The sequence below is a fragment of the Nerophis lumbriciformis genome, linkage group LG18, assembly GCF_033978685.3.
Source record: "Nerophis lumbriciformis linkage group LG18, RoL_Nlum_v2.1, whole genome shotgun sequence".
Classification (NCBI taxonomy): domain Eukaryota; kingdom Metazoa; phylum Chordata; class Actinopteri; order Syngnathiformes; family Syngnathidae; genus Nerophis; species Nerophis lumbriciformis.
The window spans coordinates 43,487,501-43,505,000 of NC_084565.2; the positions used below are offsets into that span (position 1 = coordinate 43,487,501).

Consider the following 17,500-nt stretch of genomic DNA (forward strand, 5'->3'; position numbering starts at 1 on the left):
GGGAGGCGTTCGGGTGGCATCCTGACCAGATGCCCGAACCACCTCCTCTGGCTCCTCTCCATGTGGAGGAGCAGTGGCTTTACTTTGAGCTCCCCCCGGATGACAGAGCTTCTCACCCTATCTCTAAGGGAGAGACCCAAACTCATTTGGGCCGCTTGTACCCGTGATCTTGTCCTTTCGGTCATAACCCAAAGCTCATGACCATAGGTGAGAATGGGAACGTAGATCGACCGATAAATTGAGAGCTTTGCCTTCTGGCTCAGCTCCTTCTTCACCACAACGGACCGATACAGCGTCCGCATTACTGAAGACGCCGCACCGATCCGCCTGTCGATCTCGCGATCCACTCTTTCCTCACTCGTGAACAAGACTCCGAGGTACTTGAACTCCTCCACTTGGGGCAAGATCTCCTCCCCAACCCGGAGATGGCACTCCACCCTTTTCCGGGCGAGAACCATGGACTCGGACTTGGAGGTGCTGATTCTCATCCCGGTCGCTTCACACTCGGCTGCGAACCGATCCAGTGAGAGCTGAAGATCCTGGCCAGATGAAGCCATCAGGACCACATCATCTGCAAAAAGCAGAGACCTAATCCTGCAGCCACCAAACCAGATCCCCTCAACGCCTTGACTGCGCCTAGAAATTCTGTCCATAAAAGTTATGAACAGAATCGGTGACAAAGGGCAGCCTTGGCGGAGTCCAACCCTCACTGGAAACGTGTCCGACTTACTACCGGCAATGCGGACCAAGCTCTGGCACTGATCATACAGGGAGCGGACTGCCACAATCAGACAGTCCGATACCCCGTACTCTCTGAGCACTCCCCACAGGACTTCCCGAGGGACACGGTCGAATGCCTTCTCCAAGTCTACAAAACACATGTAGACTGGTTGGGCAAACTCCCATGCACCCTCAAGGACCCTGCCGAGAGTATAGAGCTGGTCCACAGTTCCACGACCAGGACGAAAACCACACTGTTCCTCCTGAATCCGAGGTTCGACTATCCGGCGTAGCCTCCTCTCCAGTACACCTGAATAGACCTTACCGGGAAGGCTGAGGAGTGTGATCCCACGATAGTTAGAACACACCCTCCGGTTCCCCTTCTTAAAGAGAGGAACCACCACCCCGGTCTGCCAATCCAGTGGTACCGCCCCTGATGTCCACGCGATGCTGCAGAGTCTTGTCAACCAAGACAGCCCCACAGCATCCAGAGCCTTAAGGAACTCCGGGCGGATCTCATCTACCCCCGGGGCCTTGCCACCGAGGAGCTTTTTAACTACCTCAGCAACCTCAGCCCCAGAAATAGGAGAGCCCACCACAGACTCCCCAAGCACTGCTTCCTCATTTATTAATTTTGCCACCTAATGCTGTCACAATGAGACTCCTTGGCCATGTCAGATGGACAGCAGCTTTCCCGTGTTCTAATAATACATTGAGTGATTGAACAAGAGTCAAAGTCTATGCTGGCATGTGTTGGAATAATTGTTTGTAAGTTATCACAAAAGAAACATTATATTACATTATGTTCCTGATGAGAAGATCAATGCTGTCTTTCGAGGCCTAACAAGAGGAAGAAGGCTCGTAAAACGCCACTGTGATTTCAACACGGACAGATGGCAGGATCTGCTCAACTTCCAGAGGAACTCTCTTTGAAGTGTTAAACGAACTCTCTTTGAAGTCAACGCTATTTACGACCCGCTGCCCTTTTGAAGCAACTGTGGTCAGGAGACGGGAGGGGGTTATCCATTGTCCTCCAACACCTGCCCCAGCTGGATCCAGGAAGAGCCCAAGCCCGAGAAATCCCACTTCTTGGTCTTCAAAGCGACCGAAAACAATGACTGTTTTACATACTTCCCATTCCTGCTGAGACATGTGTTGGTGCGTGAACATTGAACATCTGAATTAAAAGAGGAGACGAAAACCTTCTTGGTCAGAGCGTGGTGCAGGACTGTACAGAGAGTGCAGTGGCCATGTCTCTCCTCAATATTGAGTCCAAATTGAATTCTGTCTCTGTTTGATTCCTTGCCTTTTGTCTTGTTTAATAGATGTCCTCAGTGTTTGAACGTGACAGCATGTCTACATTTAAACGATTACATCATTTGGTCCGCTGGCACCGAGCGTTGTGTTTCGGGATGTGGGGTCCGGTGGTGTTTTTATACACTGGTTGTTTTGACGATGTACATCCATCTTCTTCCTCACCTTCCTGATGCTCGACCATCCCTTTTTTGTTTTAGCCCGCAGTTTTACGCAACACACGGCAATTTCAACCCGTGTGTTTGGCTTTGTGTGTGCGCACACTTTGATACATATATATGTATATGCATATATATATTAGGGGTGTAACGGTACACAAAAATTTCGGTACGGTACGTACCTCGGTTTAGAGGTCACGGTTCGGTTCATTTTCGGTACAGTAAGAAAACAACATCCATCCATTTTTTACCGCTTATCCCTTTTGGAGTCGCGGGGGGCTCTGGAGCCTATCTCAGCTACAATCGGGCGGAAGGCGGGGTACACCCTGGACAAGTCGCCACCTCATCGCAGGGCCAACACAGATAGACACCGTAACACAACAAAAACAAATACCCAGAAGCCCTTGCAGCACTAACTCTTCCGGGACGCTACAATACAAACCCTGCCGACCTCAACCTCCTCATGCTCTCTCAGGGAGAGCATATCCCAAATTCTAAGCTGCTGTTTTGAGGCATGTTAAAAAAATAATGCACTCCGTGAGGGCCATATAATATTTTTTAACACTGAACACAACTAAATGCGTGCATTTTTTAAGTAAGACCAACATTTTTAGAGTACAATAAGTCTCTTGTTGTTTTTAATAACATTGTTATTCTGAAGCTAACCAACAATAAATAATTAATGCGACTTCTTGAACAGGTGCTGTCACGTTCAAACACTGAGGACATCTATTAAACAAGACAAAAGGCAAGGAATCAAACAGAGACAGAATTCAATTTGGACTCAATATTGAGGAGAGACATGGCCACTGCACTCTCTGTACAGTCCTGCACCACGCTCTGACCAAGAAGGTTTTCGTCTCCTCATTTATTCAGATGTTCAATGTTCACGCACCAACACATGTCACAGCAGGAATGGGAAGTATGTAAAACAGTCATTGTTTTCGGTCTCATTGAAGTCCAAGAAGAGGATTTCTCGGGCTTGGGCTCTTCCTGGATCCAGCTGGGGCAGGTGTTGGAGGACAATGGATAACCCCTCCCGTCTCCTGACCACAGTGACTTCAAGAGGGCAGCGGGTCGTAAATAGCGTTGACCTCGGTTACCAAATAGTTGGAAGAGAGTTTGTGAAATACTTCAGAGAGAGTTCGTTTAACACTTCAAAGAGAGTTCCTCTGGAAGTTGAGCAGATCCTGTTATCTGTCCGTGTTGAAATCACAGTGGCGTTTCACGAGCCTTCTTCCTCTTGTTAGGCCTCGAAAGACAGCATTCATAATACAACGTTTCTTTTGTGATAACTTACAAACAATTATTCCAACAGGTGCAGTAGAAAACGGATGGATGGATTACAATGTACGAGGGTGTTGTATATTTTGAACGTTATTTTTAACACTGTGATTACCAGCGGAATTATTCATTACTTATCGTGTTATATACATTTTTTGGTTATTTATTTACCAAATTTGTAAACAATGGCTTTATACTTTTAACATTGGGAACACTATAATAATTCTGCCCACGTTAATCAACATTAAACTGCCTCATGTTGTAGCTCAGATTAAATAAAATGCTTCTACATATAAAAAGTGCAACATTAAACAGTTTCAAGTCAACTCATCATGCTTAATTTATTACAGCATTTGGGAAGCCTGTAGTTGATTGTTTATGTAAATGTTATATTTGTATCAACATGTGATAGCAGGGACCCTGCCATTCAAAACTAGGCTGCTGCATTACTAATGATTGATGTAACCATAGCTGAAAAAATAGTACAATAGCAATGGGAGAGACTATTCACCCCTGAACACCATGGAGTTCTTAATGATGCACTTACATTATTATATCAACTATAAGAGACAGAAACTCTTCATTTAACATAATGTCCTTTTTTGCTGCTTCAACACAGCTCAATCAACACAGAAAAAGGTAAAGTGAAATAACAGACAGACAGGGCTTTGATGTCCGTAACACACACACACACCGCAAAATGAGCTAACGTTACGCTAAAAGCGAATTAGCCTTCACCTCAAGCCAGGACTATGAGCGAGCTGAGCTGCAGTTTAAGTTTCTAGAAGGTCAACGGGCTCATAGTGATGTTACTAGTAGTTGACTGGGAGGTGTTTATTATCATTTGGGGAGAGTCCGCTGCCTGATGATTACCTGCTAAACGCTAAGCACTGACTACATGCGCTCTGAATACGCACTGCTGATTGGCTGTTACCACTCTGCGTGTAACCAATCAGATGGTTGTGTGGGTGTGGAATAGTTCCAGTAGAGTTTAAACATGCAGTGGTACGACCTCTACTTAAAAAACCCAGCCTCGACCCCTCTCTCCTCTCTAACTTCAGACCTATCTCTAATCTTCCATACATTTCCAAAATATTAGAGAAGGTTGTCTACAGTCAGTTGTTGCCCTTCTTAGAGGATAATGGTATCACTGAGCTGTTCCAGTCCGGTTTTAAAGCCCTCCACAGCACAGAGTCAGCGCTTCTAAAAGTTTTTAACGATATCCTCCTGTCCACTGATTCTGGTAAATATGTTGTCCTGGTGCTTTTAGATCTGTCTGCTGCGTTCCACGCCACCTTAATCACTCGTCTTGAGAACTGTGTGGGCATTAAGGGCGCCGCCCTCAACTGGTTCCGGTCGTACCTAACCGACAGGAGTTTTTGTGTAAAAGTAGACAGTTTTATGTCGTCCACAGCTCCTTTACCACATGGGGTCCCCCAGGGCTCAATCCTTGCCCCAATTTTATTTGCGCTTTACCTTCTCCCCCTTGGTTCTATTTTTAGGAAGTACAGTATTGCATTTCATTTTTATGCCGATGATTGCCAGATTTATTTTCCCATGGCACAAAATAACACGGTTCAACGTCTTATTGACTGCCTGCACGACATCAAAGTCTGGCTTTCAGCTAACTTCCTGAGCCTAAATGAAGACAAAACAGAAGTCATGTTGTTCGGTCCAAGTCGCTCTCCCTCCCCCAACGTTGACCTCGGCACTCTGACCCCGTATCTCAGCGACTCTGTCACAAACCTGGGGGTAAAGTTTGACTCAGATTTTAAATTCGAAAAACAAATCAGCAGCGTCGTTCAAAAAAGCTTTTATCAATTACGCCAAATAGCGAAAGTGAAACCGCTTCTATCAAGACATGATCTTGAGAAATTAATCCACGCTTTTATCTCGACTCGTCTTGATTACTGTAATGCCCTGTATGTTGGCATTAGCCAGGCCTCCCTCGCCCGCCTGCAGCTCGTGCAGAACTCTGCTGCTCGTCTGCTAACACAGACCCGCAGACGTGAGCACATCACCCCTATTTTAGCGTCCCTTCACTGGCTCCCTGTGCGTTACCGAATACATTTTAAACTCCTTTTATTTGTTTTTAAATGTCTAAACAACCTCGCGCCAACCTATCTCTCCGACCTCCTTCAGCCTTACTGCCCCACCCGATCCTTAAGATCAGCCGATCAGCTGCTGTTGACGGTCCCTGACACAAGGCTGAAGCTTAGAGGTGACAGAGCTTTCGCCGTTGCTGCTCCCAAGCTCTGGAACGACCTACCCCTGAGTGTTAGACAAGCCTCCTCTCTTCCTGTTTTTAAATCTCTCTTAAAAACATACTTTTATTCCATGGCTTTTAACACTGAGTGATATCCATCCTGCAATGGCGCCCCATAATACACCTGCTGTGATCCTGTTTTTATGTTTTTATGTTTTTATTAATTCTATTTTAATTTTTTTTTTTTTTTATCGTGTTCTGTTTGTGTTGTGTTGTGTTTGCTCGGTACTCGTTTTATCTTTTAACCTGTTCATTGTACAGCACTTTGGCTACCCCTGTGGTAAATTTTAAATGTGCTCTATAAATAAAGTTGATTTGATTTGCTGTGTAGAAGACGGAGGCAGAAAGCGGAGCAGCTTGTTAAGACTTTAGCTTAGGTGGCTACTTAATATGTCCGTGTGGAAACTCTTTCGGTACACCTCCGAACCGAACCGAAACCCCCGTACCGAAACGGTTCAATACAAATACACGTACCGTTACACCCCTAATATATATATATATATATATATATATATATATATATATATATATATATATATATATATATGTATGTATGTATATAAATATATATGTGTTTATGTATATGCATATATATTAGGGCTGCGAATCTTTCGGTGTCGCACGATTCGATTCAATATCGATTCTTGGGGTCACGATTCGATTCAAAATCGATTTTTTTTTTCGATTCAACGCGATGCTCGATTCAAAAAGGATATTTTCCCGATTCAAAAGGATTGTCTATTCATTCAATGTCATGTCTGTGTAATCATGTTTTGTCTTAGTCATGTTTTGTTTAGTTATTGGACTCTTTAGTTTCTGGCTTTTCACTCCCTTGTCTTGTTTCCATGATTACCCCATTAGTTTCACCTGTTTCACGTTTGGACTCATTGTGCACTCTTGTTTGTCACCATAGCAACCCATTAGTTTTCACCTGTCATGTCACGCACCTGTTTCACGTTTTGAGTCACGCACCTGTTTTCGTTAATCATGTCTGTAGTATTTAAGTTCAGTGTTTTCAGTTTGTCTTTCTGGTGACATGCCCATATTTATGCTTCTGCACACTCTCCACACCCTTATGATCCTTGCTGCTCTTTTTTCATGCCGGTTCCATGCCAAGTACGTTTTTGTTTATTAAGCCACAGTTAGTGTTTTTTGTTGTTCATAGTTTTTGCCTTTGTGCAAGTATTTGTTTTCATAGCCAAGTCGTTTCTCCGCCACTGTGCGCGCTTTTCGTTTGTACTTTTTTTTTTGTAGTTTTAGTGTTTAAATAAATCATGTATTCCCCTTCACGCCACGTATAGTCCAAATCTTTTGCACCTCGGGAGAACAAACCAAGCTTTAGTCCAAGTCTTGACAGATGTCACCAGAAAGACAAACTGAAAAACAATGAACTTAAATACTACAGACATGATTAACGAAAACAGGTGCGTGACTCAAAACGTGAAACAGGTGCGTGACGTGACAGGTGAAAACTAATGGGTTGCTATGGTGACAAACAAGAGTGCACAATGAGTCCAAACGTGGAACAGGTGAAACTAATGGGGTAATCATGGAAACAAGACAAGGGAGTGAAAAGCCAGAAACTAAAGAGTCCAATTACTAAACAAAACATGACTAAGACAAAACATGATTACACAGACATGACATTGAATGAATAGACAATCCTTTTGAATCGGGAAAATATCCTTGATGTGATGCAAGTGTAAGCCACTGTGACACTATTGTTCTTTTTTATAAATGTCTAATGATAATGTCAATGAGGGATCTTTAATCACTGCTATGTTGAAATTGTAACTAATATTGATACTGTTGTTGATAATATTCATTTTTGTTTCACTACTTTTGCTTTGTTCTGTGTGTGTCATGACTTGGTCCTGGGTGTTTGCTTTTCCGGAATGCAACGGAAAGTTGGCTCGGGCGAGACGGGAATGTAAATACATGATTTATTTAATATATCAAAATAAAAGTACAAACGAAAAGCGCGCACAGTGGCGGAGAACAAACTATGAAACCAAAAGACTATAGCATTAATAAACAAAAACTTACTTGGCATGGACTAAAAGGAGCAGCATGAACGATGGACATGAAATCAAGTGTCAGAAATGTGCATAACATAATTGTGGGATGTCACCAGAAAGACAAACTGAAAGCAATGAACTTAAATACTACAGACATGATTAACAAAAACAGGTGCGTGACTCAAAACGTGAAACAGGTGCGTGACGTGACAGGTGAAAACTAATGGTTGCTATGGTGACAAAACAAAAGTGCACAAAAAAGTCCAAAAACAAAACCGTACATGACCAAAACAAAAACATGGTCACACAGACATGACAGTGTGGTGTTTGTGTCTCCTCTCAATTGCTCTGTTTATTGCACTTCTGAGTGTTGCTGGGTCGGCTTTGCTTTTGGAATTGGATTGCATTGTTATGGTATTGCTGTATAATGTTTTGTTGGATAGATTCATTAAAAAATAAATAATAAATAAATTTGAAAAAAAATCAATTTTTTAAAAACGACAATCGATTCTGAATCGCACAACGCGAGAATCGACATTCGAATTTGAATCGATTTTTTTCCCACACCCCTAATATATTTATATATATATATGTGTATATATATATATATATATATATATATATATATATATATATATGTGTGTATATACAGGTAAAAGCCAGTAAATTAGAATATTTTGAAAAACTTGATTTATTTCAGTAATTGCATTCAAAAGGTGTAACTTGTACATTATATTTATTCATTGCACACAGACTGATGCATTCAAATGTTTATTTCATTTAATTTTGATGATTTGAAGTGGCAACAAATGAAAATCCAAAATTCCGTGTCACAAAATTAGAATATTACTTAAGGCTAATACAAAAAAGGGATTTTTAGAAATGTTGGCCAACTGAAAAGTATGAAAATGAAAAATATGAGCATGTACAATACTCAATACTTGGTTGGAGCTCCTTTTGCCTCAATTACTGCGTTAATGCGGCGTGGCATGGAGTCGATGAGTTTCTGGCACTGCTCAGGTGTTATGAGAGCCCAGGTTGCTCTGATAGTGGCCTTCAACTCTTCTGCGTTTTTGGGTCTGGCATTCTGCATCTTCCTTTTCACAATACCCCACAGATTTTCTATGGGGCTAAGGTCAGGGGAGTTGGCGGGCCAATTTAGAACAGAAATACCATGGTCCGTAAACCAGGCACGGGTAGATTTTGCGCTGTGTGCAGGCGCCAAGTCCTGTTGGAACTTGAAATCTCCATCTCCATAGAGCAGGTCAGCAGCAGGAAGCATGAAGTGCTCTAAAACTTGCTGGTAGACGGCTGCGTTGACCCTGGATCTCAGGAAACAGAGTGGACCGACACCAGCAGATGACATGGCACCCCAAACCATCACTGATGGTGGAAACTTTACACTAGACTTCAGGCAACGTGGATCCTGTGCCTCTCCTGTCTTCCTCCAGACTCTGGGACCTCGATTTCCAAAGGAAATGCAAAATTTGCATGGTTGGGTGATGGTTTGGGGTGCCATGTCATCTGCTGGTGTCGGTCCACTCTGTTTCCTGAGATCCAGGGTCAACGCAGCCGTCTACCAGCAAGTTTTAGAGCACTTCATGCTTCCTGCTGCTGACCTGCTCTATGGAGATGGAGATTTCAAGTTCCAACAGGACTTGGCGCCTGCACACAGCGCAAAATCTACCCGTGCCTGGTTTACGGACCATGGTATTTCTGTTCTAAATTGGCCCGCCAACTCCCCTGACCTTAGCCCCATAGAAAATCTGTGGGGTATTGTGAAAAGGAAGATGCAGAATGCCAGAGCCAAAAACGCAGAAGAGTTGAAGGCCACTATCAGAGCAACCTGGGCTCTCATAACACCTGAGCAGTGCCAGAAACTCATCGACTCCATGCCACGCCGCATTAACGCAGTAATTGAGGCAAAAGGAGCTCCAACCAAGTATTGAGTATTGTACATGCTCATATTTTTCATTTTCATACTTTTCAGTTGGCCAACATTTCTAAAAATCCCTTTTTTGTATTAGCCTTAAGTAATATTCTAATTTTGTGACACACGGAATTTTGGATTTTCATTTGTTGCCACTTCAAATCATCAAAATTAAATGAAATAAACATTTGAATGCATCAGTCTGTGTGCAATGAATAAATATAATGTACAAGTTACACCTTTTGAATGCAATTACTGAAATAAATCAAGTTTTTCAAAATATTCAAATTTACTGGCTTTTACCTGTATATATATAATTAATATATAATTTTTAATTATTCATTTTTACAATTGGTTATTAAGAGTAAATATATATATGTATATCCATATATGTATATGCATATTTTTGTATATATGTGTGTGTTTATATATATATATATAATTAATATATAATATTTAATTATTAATTATTACAATTGGTTATTAAGAGTAAATTCGACCCCTACCTTGTTTATTTCCGTGACGACCTCCTTAAAGTTTTTTAATAAATTCGAAATATCAAGCAGCTAAAATGCGCCAAACAAAACATGTGCTTGGCTTTAAAGTGAATAAACTAGTATTCCATGAAAAAAAAAAAAAAAAAATTCACACTCATCTTGACATCTGGTGTCTCTCACACAGTTACGAGGTCTCCCTGCTGGTGGGAAGTAGTAATTAGCATTTTAAAAGCAGACGTGTGGTGTGTGTGTTCTAGAAGAATGGACGCCGCTGCAGGAAGAGGACGCGCCGCATCAGAGCAGGTGGCGGCGTTTCCCTCACGACACGGACCTGAGCCGGACTTCCCGGCGGAAGCGCAAGAGGACCAAGAGCAGCCTGGACTGCCGGCTGGAGAAGAGGCAAATGCGAGTGCGCGACCTCGGCCTGGGCTACGACTCGGACGAGATCGTCCTCTTCAAGTACTGCGTGGGCTCGTGCCACGGCGTCCGCGGGAACTACGACCTGGCGCTGAAGGCCTTGGTGGCCCAGGGGAGCGTCTCCGGGCGCAAGGTCAGCAGCCAGCCGTGCTGCCGGCCCAGCCGCTACGAGACCGTGTCCTTCATGGACGCCCACACCATGTGGCAGACCATCAGGTGGCTCTCCGCGGCCGACTGCAGATGCGTGGGCTGACCAGGCGGCGGACGCTTCTACGGAACCTTTCACCGGGACCGGAGTGCGGCGGTCCTCACAAAGACAGAATAAAGAGCCGAGGGACACTCGAGCTCTTCTCAAAAGCCCGGAGGCTGGCCAGAGTTGCTCCTGGAGGGAGGCCACAAAGCCGTGAGGATTGTCTGGATTTAGAGCGGCCTGCTTTGACTCCTCCGCCAAAGCGCAGACCCCCTCGGGCAAGACTTTGAAGGACACCCCTTATTGCTGATGTTTTCACATGTTTGGTTGGCATGGCAACCGGACGTCAAGCCGCTGTAACTTTACCAGGCTCCAGGTTTGTCTTCTCGCCTCCGTTCAAAAGTATCGGGACAGCTAAAAAGGGCCCCCCCCTGTTCTGCAGTTCTTCCACCTCCAAGCGGGCCTTGCTTTGTGCACCGGGGGCCCGTCCACGCAGCCTCGACCGTGGCCTTCACGACCAAATGCTTCCACGTGCCTCCCGTGCGGATTTAGGTCGGTCTTTATAAGACCCAATGTTGCTCTCACCATGTGACACAAGTCTACCTGGCAGCTCGCCGTCACACTGGGGGGTCAAGACACACACATTCTTGTATTTCTTACCTTCTTGAGACCTACGAAAAATGCCTCTTTAGGACCACCATTTCTAGATATATAAAGATTTGTATTTACAAAATTAATAATATATACATACTTTGCAAATATAAAAAAGTTAAACTTTTAGTTATTTTAATTTTTTTTTGTAATTGGTTTTTAATCTTCATTATTTACTTCAAGTTATTACAATATATCTCTATATACATATATATATTTTTTTTTAATTAATTTTGGTCAAAGGGAGTGCATTTCAATTTTTTACACACTTGTTATTTCATATGTTGACCAGATGGGGAGCTCTTTTAAAAGTGACACTATGCAAATATAAAAAGGTAAGCTTTTAGTTAATTAAAAAAATATATATATATATAATTGGTTGTTAAATCTTCATTATTTACTTCTAGTTATGTCTCTATATACATATTTAAAAAAATAATAATAATAATTTTTAATTTTGGCCAAAATTTCTACACACACTTGTTATTTCATATGTTGACCAGAGGGGGCGCACTTCAAACTTTTACACGCACTTGTTATTTCATATGTTGGCCAGAGGAGGACCACTTTTAAAAGTGACACTATGCAAATATAAAAAGGTAAGCTGTGACAATCGTGGGTACTTAAACTTTGACTTTTTAGTTAATTTAAAAAATATTAAAACATTTAAATTGGTTTTTAAATCTTAATTATTTACTTCTAGTTATTACAGTATGTCTCTATATACATATTTAAAAATAATAATTGTTTTCTTAAATTTTGGCCAAAGGGAGTGCATTTAAATTCCTTACACACACTTGTTATTTCATATGTTGGCCAGAGGGGGAAGCACTTAAAATTTTTACACACACTTGTTATTTCATATGTTGACCAGAGGGGGAGCACTTTTAAAAGTGACACTATGCAAATATAAAAAGGTAAGCTGTGACAATCGTGGGTACTTTAACTTTAACTTTTTAGTTAATTTAAAAAATATTTTAAAAATTGTAATTGGTTTTTAAATCTTAATTATTTACTTCTAGTTATTACAGTATGTCTCTATATACATATTTACAAAATAATTGTTTTTTTACATTTTGGCCAAAGGGAGCGCATTTAAATTCTTTACACACACTTGTTATTTCATATGTTGGCCAGAGGGGGCGCACTTCAAACTTTTACACGCACTTGTTATTTCATATGTTGACCAGAGGGGGAGCGCTTTTAAAAGTGACACTATGCAAATATAAAAAGGTAAGCTGTGACAATCGTGGGTACTTTAACTTTAACTTTAACTTTTTAGTTAATTTAAAAAATATTAAAAAATTGTAATTGTTTTTTAAATCTTAATTATTTACTTCTAGTTATTACAGTATGTCTCTATATACATATTTTAAAAAATAATTGTTTTTTTACATTTTGGCCAAAGGGAGCGCATTTAAATTCCTTACACACACTTGTTATTTCATATGTTGGCCAGAGGGGGAGCACTTAAAACTTTTACACACACTTGTTATTTCATATGTTGACCAGAGGAGGACCACTTTTAAAAGTGACACTATGCAAATATAAAAAGGTAAGCTGTGACAATCGTGGGTACTTTAAAAAAGTTAAGTTTTTAAATTAACTTTTTAGTTAATTTAAAAAATATTAAAATAATTGTAATTGGTTTTTAAATTTTAATTATTTACTTCTAGTTATTACAGTATGTCTCTATATACATATTAAAAAATAATAATAATAATAATTTTTAATTTTGGCCAAAGGGGGCGCATTTCAATTTCTTACACACACTTGTTATTTCATATGTTGACCAGAGGGGGCGCACTTCAAACTTTTACACGCACTTGTTATTTCATATGTTGGCCAGAGGAGGACCACTTTTAAAAGTGACACTATGCAAATATAAAAAGGTAAGCTGTGACAATCGTGGGTACTTTAACTTTGACTTTTTAGTTAATTTAAAAAATATTAAAACATTTTAATTGGTTTTTAAATCTTAATTATTTACTTCTAGTTATTACAGTATGTCTCTATATACATATTTAAAAATAATAATTGTTTTCTTAAATTTTGGCCAAAGGGAGTGCATTTAAATTCCTTACACAGACTTGTTATTTCATATGTTGGCCAGAGGGGGAAGCACTTAAAATTTTTACACACACTTGTTATTTCATATGTTGACCAGAGGGGGAGCACTTTTAAAAGTGACACTATGCAAATATAAAAAGGTAAGCTGTGACAATCGTGGGTACTTTAACTTTAACTTTTTAGTTAATTTAAAAAATATTTAAAAAATTGTAATTGGTTTTTAAATCTTAATTATTTACTTCTAGTTATTACAGTATGTCTCTATATACATATTTAAAAAATAATTGTTTTTTTTACATTTTGGCCAAAGGGAGCGCATTTAAATTCTTTACACACACTTGTTATTTCATATGTTGGCCAGAGGGGGCGCACTTCAAACTTTTACACGCACTTGTTATTTCATATGTTGACCAGAGGGGGAGCGCTTTTAAAAGTGACACTATGCAAATATAAAAAGGTAAGCTGTGACAATCGTGGGTACTTTAACTTTGACTTTTTAGTTAATTTAAAAAATATTAAAAAATTGTAATTGTTTTTTAAATCTTAATTATTTACTTCTAGTTATTACAGTATGTCTCTATATACATATTTAAAAAAAATAATAGTTTTTTTTACATTTTGGCCAAAGGGAGCCCATTTAAATTCCTTACACACACTTGTTATTTCATATGTTGGCCAGAGGGGGAGCACTTCAAATTTTTACACACACTTGTTATTTCATATGTTGACCAGAGGGGGAGCACTTTTAAAAGTGACGCTGCAAATATAAAAAGGTAAGCTTTTAGTTAATTTAAAAAAAACATTTTTGTAATTGCTTTTTAAATCTTCATTATTTACTTCTAGTTATTACAGTATGTCTCTATATACATATTTAAATTACAAAAAATGTTTTTTAAATTTTGGCCAAAGGGGGCGCATTTCAGCTTCTTACACACACTTGTTATTTCATATGTTGACCAGAGGGGGAGCACTTTTAAAAGTGACACTATGCAAATATAAAAAGGTAAGCTGTGACAATCATGGGTTCTTTAACTTTAACTTTTTAGTTAATTTAAAAAATATTAAAAAATTGTAATTGGTTTTTAAATCTTAATTATTTACTTCTACTTATTACAGTATGTCTCTATATACATATTTAAAAAAAAAAAAATTTTTTTTTAATTTTGGCCAAAGGGGGCGCATTTAAATTCCTTACACACACTTGTTATTTCATATGTTGGCCAGAGGGGGAGCACTTGAAATTTTTTACACACACTTGTTATTTCATATGTTGACCAGAGGGGGAGCACTTTTAAAAGTGACACTATGCAAATATAAAAAGGTAAGCTTTTAGTTAATTTAAAAAAAAATGTAATTGTTTTTTAAATATTCATTATTTACTTCTAGTTATTACAGTACGTCTCTATATACATATTTAAAATTAATAATAATAATAATTTTTAATTTTGGCCAAAGGGGGCACATTTCAATTTCTAACACACTTGTTATTTCATATGTTGGCCAGAGGGGGCGAACTTCAAACTTTTACACACACTTGTTATTTCATATGTTGGCCAGAGGGGGACCACTTTTAAAAGTGATGCTATGCAAATATAAAAAGGTAAGCTGTGACAATCGTGGGTACTTTAACTTTAACTTTAACTTTTTAGTTAATTTAAAAAATATTAAAAAATTGTAATTGGCTTTTAAATCTTAATTATTTACTTCTACTTATTACAGTATGTCTCTATATACATATTTTTAAAAATATATATATTTTTTTATTTTGGCCAACTGCGATGAGGTGGCGACTTGTCCAGGGTGTACCCCGCCTTCCGCCCGATTGTAGCTGAGATAGGCTCCAGCGCCCCCCGCGACCCCAAAGGGAATAAGCGGTAGAAAATGGATGGATGGATATTTTGGCCAAAGGGGGCGCATTTAAATTCCGTACACACACTTGTTATTTCATATGTTGGCCAGAGGGGGAGCACTTTTAAAAGTGACGCTATGCAAATATAAAAAGGTAAGCTTTTAGTTAATTAAAAAAATATATTTTTGTAATTGTTTTTTAAATCTTCATTATTTACTTCTAGTTATTACAGTATGTCTCTATATACATATTTAAATTACAAAAAAATGTTTTTTAAATTTTGGCCAAAGGGGGCGCATTTCAGCTTCTTACACACACTTGTTATTTCATAGTTGACCAGAGGGGGAGCACTTTTAAAAGCGGTCAATTTAAAAAATCCCTCCTTTTTTGGGACCACCCTCATTTTGATTTCACCACCATCAACACACACACACACACACACACACACACACACACACACACACACACACACGCACACACACACACACACACACACACACACACACACACACACACATTCTTGTATTTGTTACCTTCTTGAGACCTGAGAAAAATGCCTCCCTCTTTAGGACCAGCCTTTCTAGATATATAAAGAAGTGTATTTACAACATTAATAATATATACATACTATGCACATATAAAAAAGCTTGTTGTGAAAAATGAGTTGGAATTTCACAAGAAAAACTTTTGTCAGTATTATAATAAAGGTTGTAATTTTACTCAACGCAAGTCAAAATTTTACAAGAAAAACGGAACATTTGTGCAATATTATGATAAAAGTTGGAATTTTACTCAACAACAGTCGCAATTTTACAAGAAAAGCTTAAAATGTTGACAATTTTATGAAAACAGTTCTAATTTTACTCGACAAAAGTCACAATTTTATAAGAAAACCTCAAAATGTTGGCAATATTATAATAATAATCGGAATTTTACTTGGCAAAATTATGACTAAAGTCATAATTTTACTCTAAAAATGTCACTATTTTACATGAACAACAAAAAAATTGGCAATATTTTGTGATAAAAGTCAGACCTTCGATATGACAAATGTCGGCATTTTGCATTAAAAAGTAATAATTTTACATAAAAAAAAGTAATAATTTTACAAGAAAATATTGCAATATTACAGAAACAGAAAGAATAAGAGAAATTGTTCCCAATTTAGAAAAAAAAAAAAAAAGTCGACACATTGTGAGAAAAAGACTGCTTTTAGTGAATTTTTTTTTGAGGGGGGGGATTTTTTCTTTGTAATTGTTTTTTAATCTTCATTGTTTACTTCAAGTTATTACAGTATGTCTTTATATACATGTTTATTTTAATTTTTTGAATTCATTTTGGCCAAAGGGGGCGCATTTCAATTTCTTACACACACTTGTTATTTCATATGTTGACCAGAGGGGGAGCACTTTTAAAAGCGGTCAATTTAAAAAATCCCTCCTTTTTGGGACCACCCTCATGTTGATAGATGTCACCACAAATGAGACATTGTCTATTAGATGCAACGTTATTGATTTATGTCATCACTTGTTCACACCTCCTCATAAGGAAGATACTTTTCCTTCTTCGTGTCTCAAGAAGGCTAGAAATACAAGCGCACACATAGCTGACCTCCATGTAAACACGTGTCTACGGCGTCCTTGTTTACATGTCAGTCAACAGTGTGTTGTGAGATGCCGTGACAAATATAGACGTTCACCATGACGGCTTTTCAACACCGACTTTAATTTTAGACGTGTCGAGACTTGATACGGCGAACAAACGTTTTCGCCGTTTCGGACAAAGCACTCGGACTGCGTCCGCTGGTTTCACCCGCGTGACTTGGACTCTGTGATAACACGTACAGTGTGCAGATCAGGGGTGTCCAAAGTGTGGCCCGCGGCACATTCTAGAAACTCGGCCTTTAAAAAGTGAATAAAAGAGCATATGGGTGAAATGTAACAAGAAAAAGTTGCAATGTTGACTCTAATAACACAAATTGTTGGTAAGTTGTTTGCGGGCTAATAATGAATGACCATCAAGGTTATGAATTATTAACTTATACAAGGTTCCAATTATTTCACATCTAAAAATTCCAGTTTAAAAATATTTTATGGGGGAAAATATTGCCATAAAAAAACTAAAGTTTCTTTGACA

At 39.1% G+C, this 17,500-nt stretch overlaps 1 protein-coding gene across 1 annotated transcript in view; it reads left to right on the top strand.

Annotated features, from left to right (window-relative positions):
• Window positions 1-10,973, top strand: part of LOC133617990 (uncharacterized) — a 152,400-nt gene extending 141,427 nt beyond the window's left edge. Inside the window, exon 6 of the mRNA XM_061978433.1 lies at window positions 10,445-10,973. Within this exon, the coding sequence (XP_061834417.1) occupies window positions 10,445-10,857 (413 nt within the window). The 3' untranslated portion in view covers window positions 10,858-10,973. The remainder of the gene's footprint in view (window positions 1-10,444) is intronic.
• The last annotated feature ends 6,527 nt before the right edge of the window (window positions 10,974-17,500 follow it).